The following is a 12,135-nucleotide window of genomic DNA, read 5'->3' as shown; positions in this document are numbered from 1 at the left end:
CTGCATCCCCAGTGTTAAGCAGCAGGCAGATACATGGCCTCAGTGTCCTGGGCCAGGTCTCCCTCATATCACTTTGATCCCTGGTGCAGAGGAGTTGGGGGATACATGGAACTCTGCCACTGTTTATCTCAGAGCACTGTTTATCAGTTTATCTTGGAGCATGCTGCAGGACCACGAAACTCATCACACGTGTGAGCAAACAGGACGATGATTCAGTTCTCCAGCTGGGATCAAGCATCTTCACTCTGCAGTGTGTTTCCAGCCAGTTCCCAAGCCAGGTAGCACAGCCTCCTTTCCAAGGACTGCAGCATCCAGAGCAACTGGAGAATTGGTCCAACAGGGAGAGCATTCCACCCAGCCTGGGGACCACCAGGTGTGCTCCAGGCACCTGGTGCTGCCCACATCCAACCCCAACCGAAGTACTGCTAGAGCAGTCTAGGAGGGAAGCAGCTCCCCAGCCAGGGGCACAGGCAGTTATGTCTGGCACACTGGCATGTGCAATGGACTGAGGGCACGTCATCCACATGTCCATTCTGCCCTGACACATCTTCATCCCTTCCACCAGGTGGGGACTCTGCAGCCCTTTGGCTGGTTCTCAGCACCCCAGACTGGACAATGTTTTGGAGCTGAGGCACATCCACACACCCAGAGCAGCAGCTGTAGGGATGGGAACGGCACGGGGCAGCATCACTCACCTATCCCGCTGTGAGGCCTCCCTATGTGCTGTAGATTCAGTCCTTTGTTCATGTCTAAGAGCCCGTTCTTTGGCCAACTCCCCATGGCAAAGCTGTACGCCTGGAAGAGAGAAGCAGAGGGTCAGACATAGCCCATGTGCAGGCATGATCTGTACTTGCCCAGGTCAGACTGCTCCTGGGGCTGGCGTGGGTCTGTGTTCAGGGGCTGGTGTGTGTCTGTGCCCACTGTGTTCAGTGTGGACCCACACGTCACCCTTGCAGCAGCTCTCCTGGAGTTGCCCACACAAAGCACTCTCGCCCTGCCCTGTCCCACTTGATGCTCCTTAGAGGTGTCCAGAGCCTCTGGTGGTGTCCTGTACACTTGACAATCCTTGTGACAGAGGGATTTGCATCACTCAAGGCCACCTTTGCCATGCTGTGGGGGGGAAGCCAGGGGCTCTGAGCTCATCCCCCATGTCCTTTAGATGCTCCACAAACATCCACCCACTCCTGCCTTAACAGGGCCGCCAACACAAGTCAGGGGATTTGGAAAAGGGTGCTCATTCCCAGTCTGGCCTGGCCAGCAGGCCCCTTCCCCTCTGGCAAGCACAGCCCTCCCAGCTCCCTCTCCCTTTCACCCCAAGCCCTATTTGCCTCAGTGCTCTCCATCACTGGCACAAATCCTACTGGGAGCCAGCACTGCTCACCCCACTGCACAGAGCCTGAAGTCTGGCCAGAGGGAACGTCCTCCATACCCACTGCATCCCCCGGCAGGGCTTCCAGGAGGAGCAAGGCAGCTGGGAGCCCAAGCAGCACAAAAACCCACTGGACAATGCAAACATGAAAGCAGCTGGGCCTCTATGTCACACGCACGGCTGTAATTACAGCCTGACAGCCACATATCTTCTTCATCTTGAGGAATTAAGCTCAGAACGCATTGTGAGCAGTAAGAAGGGTGCGTGGGCTTAGCATTGCTCATGCTGGCACTATCTTTGCTGCCGTGAGGGCCATTGTCCCCAGATGAGATCAGGTCAATCCAGCAGCCCGTATCTCCCTCCTGCAGCAGGGAATCATCGCTAACGGCAGCCACAGTGTGGCAGGGCACTGCCGACACCTTCCGCAGGCTGCAAATGCCAGGGAAATGCTCTCTGCAGCAGGAATGGGGATGAACTGGGTGAGCAGAGCTGAGAGATGTCCCCCACCAGCCCACCAGCCTGCTGCTGGGACCTCCTGCTGCCCCTCTTTTCTGCTACCTGCTGCTCTGTCTAGAACAGGCAGGTCCAGCCCCCGTGCAGCCCCTGCTGCTGGCAGCCCCCCGGGAGCCACAGGGCTTGGGGGAGTTAATTTATTAGTGGCCCACGTAGCCATTCATGCTGCTTTGTTACTCCTGCCTTAGCAAAACAGAGGGCTCCACAGATAATTAATAGACAGCATTGCTAATCCTGTTGGGAGATGATTAGCAATTAAAACTCCTAATTAAGTCTATGCATAATTCACTGAAATTACACTTTGTGTACACAACGGGGAGGTTTCCTTTGCCTTCGACAAACACGCGTTGGTATGTTCACTGCCGTGATCAGGATGCAGGCTGGCCAGGACAGGGTGGGGGGAGCCAGAGGCTGGGCTACAGGGTGGAACCCTGCCACCCAGCTGCCGGGCGGCAGGAGTAGTTCCACTTGGGCTTCATCCCACAGGGCAAACCCAGGCAGAGCATAGGAAAGCTCCCACGCTCAGCACCAGTGGATTGACAGCAGTGAGGGCCATCCCTGGGGAAGCGGCATCCCCAGATGAGGAAGGACCAGGGGTGTCCCTGCACAGGGAGCTCCCATATCGTAGGCTGCCTTCCCAGCCCAGACGTCCCTTGGACTCTGGCCAGAAGCAACTGAGGGAGCACAGCGGGAGGCTGGCAGGATCCCGGGAAAGCTACGGGGACAGCTTTGGAAAGCTCCTGGCAGCTGGGTGTTAGTGCCAACCCCAGGCTGCCTCCCCTGGCTCTGCAGCAGCAGCAGCAGGGAGCTGGCAGCGTGTGCCCTAGCCCCCGGATCAGCACCGGGCCCATCTCGGCATTGCGTTCTGCTTTCCTGATCAAGGTCATTCGGTACAGCCGCAATACCTGAGCAAACTACCTAAGCAGCCGGGGTGGAAGTTGGCCTGACCACTGAAGGTCAAGTGTGCACTTATGCATATTCAAAGCTGCCTGCAGGATCGATCGGGTTTTAATTGTTTTTCCTGGGGTTTTGGAAGGAAGTGCCAGGGGCATTGATCAGTCCCAGACAAGGCTGCTCACACTCTGGGGCTGGCAGGGACCGTCACTGCTGCAGGCAGAGGGAAGTGCAGGCAGCGGTGATGGAGGGATGAAGGCAGGGGAGAGATCAGCCACCGCTGGCCGAGAGGAGGAGCCATTGCTGGGCTGCGCTGGAAAATAAAGTTTTTAAATTAAAAGTGGCAATTCTGAGCCGCCTGCTGGCAGCAGCCACACAATCAAGAGCAAAGAGCTTTGCTGTTTAATATTTAAAGACAACGTTTAATCTTTAAACAGGAAAGTTCTTCTTCTGACTGTTAAAGCGAGGCAGAAAGCGCCAGTGGCTCCCCAACACCGGGGTACCCAGCCCGCAGGGGTGGCCGTGGCCACTGGCTCACTGGAGCTGCTGGGACACTGGTGTCAACCACGTTCCTGCCAGCTCTGTGACCACACAGTGGCGCAGACCCCTGTCCCTTCAGTGCTTATCCCGATGGCAAACTGTGAGAAAGTCTGAGATGCCCCTGGTTTTCTTGCAAGCCAAAGGATTTCAAAAAATGCCATGAAACCCTTTCTGTGAGGAAATTGCACTACTTTGTTCGTCTCTCTGGGTCAGTCCTGGTGTTGCAGAGACTGGGTTGCTCCCTTTTAGGTCAGACACTGAAGCAGGGCTAGGACCCTGTGGTTTTTAATTTTTATCTGCATTTTAATTGATAAAAATGCAGCCATCTTTTAAAAAAGCTATTTTTAAATGGTTCTGGCCAAAATTCTGATTTAGAGAGAAACTCAGTATTTCTGATCTGCTAAAAACCACTCAAACAATGTTTACAGAATAATTTTCAAGCAGCCCGAATACAATTATTTCCATTCATACCATCTCCTCGAAAGGTTTTCCTTTTTTCCTGATTTTGTTTGTAATTCTGTGAAGGCTACATTTACCTCCCTGCCAATGCTGCTCTGAAGTCAGATGATTATTAATTATATTTATTTACTTATACAATCCCATAGGCATACACAGCAGTTCACAGATAAATACCGCCCTGCGTCCCCGATGGAGGGATCTCGAATCAAAGGTAAGCAGATACTCCTGTGATAAATGTGAGCTAATAGCAGCAGGAGATTAGGAACATACTGTGTTTCCATGCACAGAGCCAGCACCATGGATAATCCACACCTTGTTAAACAAGTGCTGGTGTGGGGAGGTAGGTCATGATGTAACCTGCACCTCACATACCCTGCAGAAAATCCAAAAACCAGAAGTGGGGATAAAACATGGGGCATGGAGATGACACATGCGCAGAATCACAGCATCTGAGGTTGGCTTTACAACAGAGCTAAAAAGGTCTGAAACCAACCTCCTGTTGCACCAGGTCACAAACCTTCCCAGTAGCTATGACGCATCTGCCTCAGACTGCAAAGAGCCTGAAACAAGAGCTCCGTGGCCTATTTCTGACAGCACTGCGGTACAAAGATGGTCCCCTGCACTGGGACAGAGAGTGTGCCAGCTAGGCTGGGCAGTCCCATGGTGCTGGTTGCTTGTGCAGTTTGGCACCGAGGTTGGCCCACCTGTCCTTGCTGCAATCCCAGTGCACATCAGTGCCCCAGCAAGGCGGTAGCACCAGCACAGTTGGGTCCTGATGCGCTGCTCCCTGGAATTTTTTTAGGCTGCACACCATGTATTGTAAGCAGCACAGCTGCAGAGAAGATGTTCCAGGGGGTCAGAAAATTCCCAGAACTAGAACTTGTCAAGCTGATGTATTGATCTAAGTGAACTGAATAATGCTCCATCATTTATTTATGGGGAAGTGCCCAGCACACTTCACAAAAACTGGTGTTTTGGCAGTCACGTTAAGGCAAAATTAAACACCCCACAGCATATAAACAGGCACCTGTTCAGAGATCAGAATAAGGGAGCCCCACAAATCCTCCCCACATGCAGAGGCAGGAACAGAGCCGGTCCTCACAGAGCTGCTGGAGCTCTGTCAGCAGAGCCAGCCTTGTTCTTTCCACACCTGTCGATGCTGTGACCTGCTGGCCAGCTCCTGGCCCCTCTGCCCTCTACTAGAGCTGCTGGCATTGCATCATCCTGGACGCTTTAGCTGAAGGGCAGGAGGGAAGCGGACCTTTGTGCTTTGCAATGGCATGAGCATGTTCACAAACCATGGCAGCAAGAACTGCCAGGACTGGCACAGAGTATGTCCTGCTCTGACCAGCTGGGCAACTCTGTCATTTTATTTTACATGTCCAGCCAAGAGGTTTTATATGCTATGTTTCATCTGCTAATTGCAATTTTAATATTAATACAGACACTTTCAGGCAGGGAGAAAATATTTCCTTTCGGAAAAAAATCCTCCCAGGAGTAAAGGAGCTCAAGCAGTCTGAGAAGATGCTGAAGGGTGGGTGCTAGGGAATAAGAAAAGTGGTGGGTTTTGCTGAAAGTTTCCATTAAGAATTTCAAAAAGACACCTGAAAAATACATTGTTTTGAATAGACAGAAAGAAGCTGTGAGAACTCCCAGCTGCCCTTAGCTTGGGCAAGCAGCAGGTACCAGCTGTGCTCCCTCAGGATCAGGCTGGGCACAGCTGATGGCCCGATCCAAGGTGAAGCCCCTGACATTTCTGCAACAGAGAAAATGTCTTTGGAACAGCAAAAGCATCTTCCTCCTCCTGTCATGTCAGCTGTGCACGGGATCCGCCCAAAATAAGCATTTCCCATCTAACTCCCCTTATTCCACTGCTGCCACAATGAGGTGTCAAGGTTTTATATTAGCTTGTATGGTGGGAAGAAAAAAAAGCAGTCATGTCTATGACTAAGTGGGCTTTTAAACATAGTTTGAAATGTTTTTAGTGACTGTAAGGTTTTGGGGCTGGGAGTATCTTGCAGGACATCCCTGAACAGCACTCAGGACACTGGAGGTTCCAGGGTGTTCCCATTTTAATTGCATGCCAGTCCAGGAATGGGAACTGGACAATTCTTGTTGGGATTTCTTGCCAAGCAAATTTACCAGCATGATATGAGGCAAATGTAACACCACTGAGGGGCTGACCCCACCGCCAAATCATTTAGTAGGAGGCTCCTGGACAGGGCTGAATGCAATTAAAGAAGAGGCAGGTACTGACTAAGCAGCTTGCCAAGCCCCAGATGACAACAGCGGAGCTCCTCTGTCGCAGGGAGGGCAAAGAGGAAAGCTTGCCTGGCAGGATGGAGGCACGGAGCCCGGGATGGCTCTGGCAGCACTGGAGCCTGCTACCCTTGCTGGCTGTCAGGAGGCAGGAGCTAAACCCAGGTGTAATGTGTCCCTTTTAAGCAGTTTAGTCAGAAGTGCTGCCACATTCACAGCTTTTCAAGTATTTTTAAATCACTTACAAAAGCAGGATTAAATGATCAGGAATTCCATTTAATAGGACAAATAAAGAAATAACAATCTACTCCATCAGCCCTGTGGAAGGCAGGTTTGATTTAAGAAAAAAATAAATAAAAAAAATAAGTATAAAAGAGGGAGAGAAAAAAGGAAAGGGAGGTGGAAAAAAAGGATAATGTGTGTTTACTCAAGCAAAGAAAAAAATATTTAAGTGATGTAGGGGAGAAGATTGCAGTAACTAGTGAAGAATAACATCGTCTGCTTTGCTGTCAAATCACACAAGAATTTCAGTAATAGATTCTCATTCTGACACTCAATTCAATTCGAAGGTGATCCTGCTTTATCCCAACACATCAAATATTAAACACTCGTATTAGCCAGGGTGCCGTCGCCTTTCCCGGCTTAGACGCGGCAGGAAGCTTTTCCCCTACTTTCTCTCACTCGCTATAATATTCTCAATGTTATCTAAACATGCCTTCATACACTGGGGTTCCTTATCAATCCCATTTGGGGAGGGAGGGGGGTGTACTTAAAATGGTATTAGTTTGGGGGGCTTTTATTATTATTATTTCCAAAGCTTTTCAATTTTGTGTGGAAAAAGCTTAGAAAAAAGAGGTGGAGGGAGGGGAGGCAGCGAGAGAGGGAGAGGGAGCGCGGGAGCGAGAGAAAGTATAAAAAAGGGAAAAGCAGCCAGCAGCTCTTGTTTGACTGATGCCTTTCAACAAGGGCAGTCTAGCTTGTCAAAGCCTGGGCTCGAGATGAATTGGCATATCTATTCAGCCTGCCTCTGGATGTCATGCAATACAGTTTCATATTCCCAGATAAGGCACGATAAGCAATTGCTGCCCTGACACCAACTCCATCCATCCCTGCCTTTCTGTCCACGCATATTAGAGACCTCTGCTGCGCCACTAATAAGAGGCATTTAATTTTTACAAACACAGTGGCAAGAGCGGCCTCCAGACTGACCAGGTACAGCATCAACACCACTCATGTTTAATTAGTTTTTCTCAGTGCACTGAGAACACTCACAAGTGGTATTGGGTGCACAAAAACAACTTTTGCCCAACGTAGCATATGTGAACCTAAGCCAATCATTACAGAGTGGGGGTGACAAAAGCATTTTGTCCTTTGCCAAATACACCTGAAGTACCATTGCAGGACATGGTTTATTTGGGGTTTGGGCACAGAAGGATGCTGGGGAAGAAGGGAGCAGTGCCCTTTCCCAGGGAACATCACTCTCCAGAGCACAAAACCTCTGAGAGCTGTGGGAGTAGGAGGGCAGCTGACACACTGAAAAAGAGGACACCATGCAGGGGGGCTGGCTCCACTTGGGTGAAAGTAAGGGAAAACTGGAAATTCCTGCCAGTGAGAGGATGAGATCTGGACAAAATCCTCTCACATTGCTAAAAGGATGCTGGGGCCTTGCCTGGTACTCTGCCCTCTTCACACAAGGGCTTTTCAAAGAACAGTGCCACACAGCCAGCTTCCCTTGTGTCCTGGATGCGGGGAGCCTTTAGCAAGCCCAGCTGGTGTCCACTTCAGTCCATTTGCAAAGCTGCTTGTTAGAACAGAAACAACTTTATGCCTCACATCGAGGAGTAAATTAAACAAATAAAAAGATGAATGGTCTGTTTTTTGAAAGGTGAGCGCTGAGCACACAGGAACTGCCTGGCTCTGCTCACCTTTGGGAAATGCTTTACAGAGGGCAAGTTGCCCCCAAACTGCGGGAGGAGGACAGGTCAAGCTTAAGGGAAGGCATCAAGATGTCAGAGAAGGTGCAGAGGATGCAGCACAACTGTATGTGCTTTCTCCTTACTAAAAGCAGCCCATGCCATCAGAGCTCTGTCCATAGGAGCTCTGCAAAAGGGAAACTGAGGAATCTCTTGCCTTGCCTATTCCCATTCAGACACATCTGAGCAGCCTCATCCTGCTTGTGTCCTGGCAATATCTCAACTCAGCCACAGCTGTACAAATTCACTGCCAAAACTCCTCTGAACTTCAGGAGGGGTAGGATGGACCCTGCAGACACCAAGAGCCCCTCTCCAGGGTGCATTTGGATGCTGTGGTCCCATCAGGCAGCAGGAAGGTGTCCCTGCTGCCGTGCGGGATTAGCATGCACCTGGCTTAGGCTGCAACAGAAACATGCTGGTGTGCCTGACTCCAGGGTGTCAAAGTGCCAAGCGGTTTAGGCTTCACATTTCCCTGTGTTTGAACAAGAACAGTCTTTGCCTTGCTCCCAGGCTACGGATTATCCTGGATAAAATGTTCTTGACTGCTGTGTGCTCTGCGGCTGGCGACACACTAGGTTAATACCATGGAGATCTGGGTCAAAGCCCTGGGTTTGGTCACAAGCAAAACAAAACTACAGGTCTGGGTTCCTGGAGGGCTGGGAAATAGAGCTGGAGTGTGCACAAGCCAGCTCTGGCCCAGGACAGGTGACAAGCAGAGCCATAAAACAACCAAGAAAGCAGCCCAAGGATGGGCTGCTAGCATGACCAGGGGGCCTGGGCGACACATGCCCAGTGCCTTTCCTGGTCTGGGACAAGTGGCAGGGCTGACTTCTCATGGTGTCCCTGCATTCCTGGAGGCACTGCAGGGAGACAGACCCAAGCTGGGTTATTCTGATGTACGCCATTGGCTCCCAGCACTAAGATACACCAGCAGCTCCCGATTAGTGCCTGAAAGGCAGACACATGATGACATGGCAGACAGCTTCCAGGGAGTACCTACACGTGGCTGATTTACCCTTCCAGCCTTGGAAGGACAGGCTCACATCCTGCAGTGCTATCCCCTGACCATCGCAGCCCCTGTGGGGCCAATTCAAGCAGGAAAGCAGCGCTAAGCCTTTCCCTACCGCAGCTTTGTGGCCAGCAGAGCGGGAAGCTGGGTATGATACCAAGGAAAACCCACAAGCGCACTTCATGGATGATTCACCACAGGCACAGAAGCCTCTCCATACGGACAGGGATGGATCGGTCCAATTCTGGCTGCTCCTGAGGAAACTGGGGGTTCACAGGGAGGGAGAAGATGCCTCTAACTGTGCTGGAAAACAGGAAAATGTTGACATTGCCCCTTAATCAGACCCAGCCTCAGCCCCTGGATACATGAGGACAGAAATGAGCATGACAGGGCCCCAGCAGATGCACCTTGCTGCAGAGCTGAGCTGTCAGGGAAGCTGCAAGGTGGATACATCTCACCCTCCCTGGATTTAACTGGAGATGAACAACCACCAAAGAGAGCTGCAGTTCTGCCATATTACAATAGGGTGGGTAACATCCATCACTCTTCTCTTTCCAGGGCCAGACGATGGCTGTGATGTTCAGACCTCTCCACAGTCCCCCAAACACACACCCCTTTAATCTAACCCCAAGCCTTTCCCAAGCAAAGCTGGCACTGGGCTTGCTGTCAAAACCTTCAAGCCTTTCAAGAGGGGGTATTTTCCCCCCTCAATTTCTATCTTTACACACGCACACGCTCGCCTCTCCCTCGCTCACTGTTTAATTTCCGTGTGAGAGGGAAGCAGGTGCCCGTGCTCCCGTGAGCTCTCCCTTCTCTAGTTTTTTTTTCCCTTCTTGGATCCTGCCCCATTAGTTTAGTGCCCAGCCATCTGCGACGTCTCCTGTAATGCTGTCCCCCTTGTGTACCAGGGAGCTTTTCCATTAGCGCCTTTAATATTCTGACACCTTAGCACAGGCTGCTATTACATTCAAACACTGATCGCCCTGTGAAATTACATCGCAGGGCTTGCTAAAATGGAATTGTGTATAATCAGGCTCCTCCATGCACTGTCAGTCCCATCACAAATACAACGTAAAGCAGGCTTATGGATGGGCTTAGCAGCTGCTACAAGTGTATTTTTTTTAATAGATGAAGTATCCCTTATTTAAAGCATTTCCTTAAGAAAAAAAAAACAAAAAACAAACCAACAGTGAAAGACAAATCAACAGCTGCTGCATTATGTTAACCATACCACTGGTCTCTTAAAACATGTTATTTAATAAGGTAGCTATCTGTTTATCTATAACTATATCAAACAGAGAAGGAGGGCGAGATAAAGATAGTTAAACAGACAGCCGAGGAGATATCTGCCACTGGGAAATAATAGCTAAATAAAAAGTACCATTATTTACTCCACAGTGGGGAGGAGGGAGAGCCAGCAATTTCCTCCCAGTGCTGCACAGCCTCTGGTTGGTAGGGGCAGCCTGTGCTAGCCTGCAGGTACCCCAGCTCACCTGGCTCCAGCCCACTCATCTCCCCATGACTGCAACTGATAAATCTGGGGGGGAAAAAACCCAACTCAGGGTACCGAGGCTGCAATGCAGGAAAGGTGAGAGAGGGCAGGAGAGCTATTATTCTGCCAGGAGCTGGCCTGGTAGGGCAGCCCCCCACTTCCACACAGACTGAGATCAGCCCAAATTAAGGCAAAATTTGCCACAGCAGAGGGTCTGGGTGCATTTCTGCAGGAGAGACTGATTTTTGTGTGGCCAGCACACAAGGGACCAACTCTCAAGCTTTTTTTTTTTTTAAATTCCAGCTAAGGAAATGATGGATTAGGACAAAGGTATTTCAGGGGGATGCAGGAACCGGCAGGGACGCAGATGATGTGTCAGAGAAATGAGCTCCTGAGCTCCCCAGCTCAGAGTTCAAAATGCTGCCTCTTACCATGCCCTAAAGGTTATTCTGTCTGTCTGCTGTGAAATGCGACGGCACATCACCTGAAGGGAGATTTCCAGAGGCGCTGTGACCCTTCTGCTATCTCCTCTGAGAAGCCTCCGCAGGAATGATGAGATTGTAGCTCATTTCCACACACCTTGAAAGAGACGGGCTGGATCAAACGTGCTGAAAGCAGAAGCAACACATCCCTGGGACTCATCCTTGCCTCCTAGCAGGGAGTGTGCTCTTGCTGCAACAGGCTGGGAAACTGCGTCCACCCCACTGAAAGACCAAAGACATTACCTTTCATCCTAAGCCAGGATGGAAAAGCCAAAATATTGTCTTGTTTCACTGTGTGGGAACAGTTCTGCTTGGGAACCACAAAGTAAAAGCCAGTGACAGAACTGTTGCCCTTTAGAATGGAACAATCTATTCCTGTGCAAAAACACTGCTGTGACATTTTGACTCCAGTTTTCCCAGTGCAAAATAAAGCCATTTGTCCAGAGCAGACATACTGCTCCTTTGCACCACACACAGCATGTTTCAGCATATGGTGGTCTGGACATTTTTGGCAAGGACGTCTCTGGAGATGGTTCAGCTGCTGTGCACAACCATGCCAGATGGGGAGGATGGGACCATAGAAGGCAGAGACCCACGGACAGGTTACCAAGAGAAAAGCACGTGGGAGGTGATGTGCAACTACACATCCATTCACAGTGCAGGTACCAGACAAGGCAGTTCAACTGTCTGGTTTCCACAACCTGTTGTTGCCACAGTTAGGTGCTTGCAAGGTGGCAGCAAGAGATGGATGTCGGGTGACCAGCATGTTCACATCTCAGTTTCATAACCTGTTTGTAAAACCCAGGCCCTGGAGGATGGGAAAGAAATCAGAGTGATCCTGCAGGACCTTCTCACCACTTCTATCCTGCATGTCTTATCACACATCTCCCTCAGCTCACATCCTACAACCCCTTCCATTCTCATGCTCACCAGGTCAGGTCTTCTTGGGACAGATACATGACCTTCTCTAAAACAGGTCTGGCACAATGCAGAGAAACTGGTCCATCCACAACAGACCAGAGGAGCATGGAGATACCTGCCCTGCTCCTTCTTACCTCCTCCTCCCAGACAGCAAACAGGCAGGAGCAAAACCCAAGTTTTCACTGCAAAGCAACACTCTAACAGCGGTTGGAGCCTCTGAGTGC

The 12,135-nt window shown here is 50.5% G+C and overlaps 1 protein-coding gene across 3 annotated transcripts in view; it reads right to left on the bottom strand.

Annotated features, from left to right (window-relative positions):
- Positions 1-12,135, bottom strand: part of ERI3 (ERI1 exoribonuclease family member 3) — a 130,454-nt gene that overhangs the window by 36,402 nt on the left and 81,917 nt on the right. For all 3 annotated transcript variants that reach the window (XM_039555610.1, XM_039555612.1, XM_039555611.1), the window contains exon 7: positions 696-795. In XM_039555610.1, coding sequence (XP_039411544.1) covers positions 696-795 — 100 coding nt within the window. The remainder of the gene's footprint in view (positions 1-695; positions 796-12,135) is intronic.

This window comes from Corvus cornix, chromosome 8, assembly GCF_000738735.6.
Source record: "Corvus cornix cornix isolate S_Up_H32 chromosome 8, ASM73873v5, whole genome shotgun sequence".
Taxonomy (NCBI): Eukaryota; Metazoa; Chordata; class Aves; order Passeriformes; family Corvidae; genus Corvus; species Corvus cornix.
The sequence above is the reverse complement of the archived record's forward strand: the minus strand, read 5'-3'. Positions and strand labels throughout refer to the sequence as shown.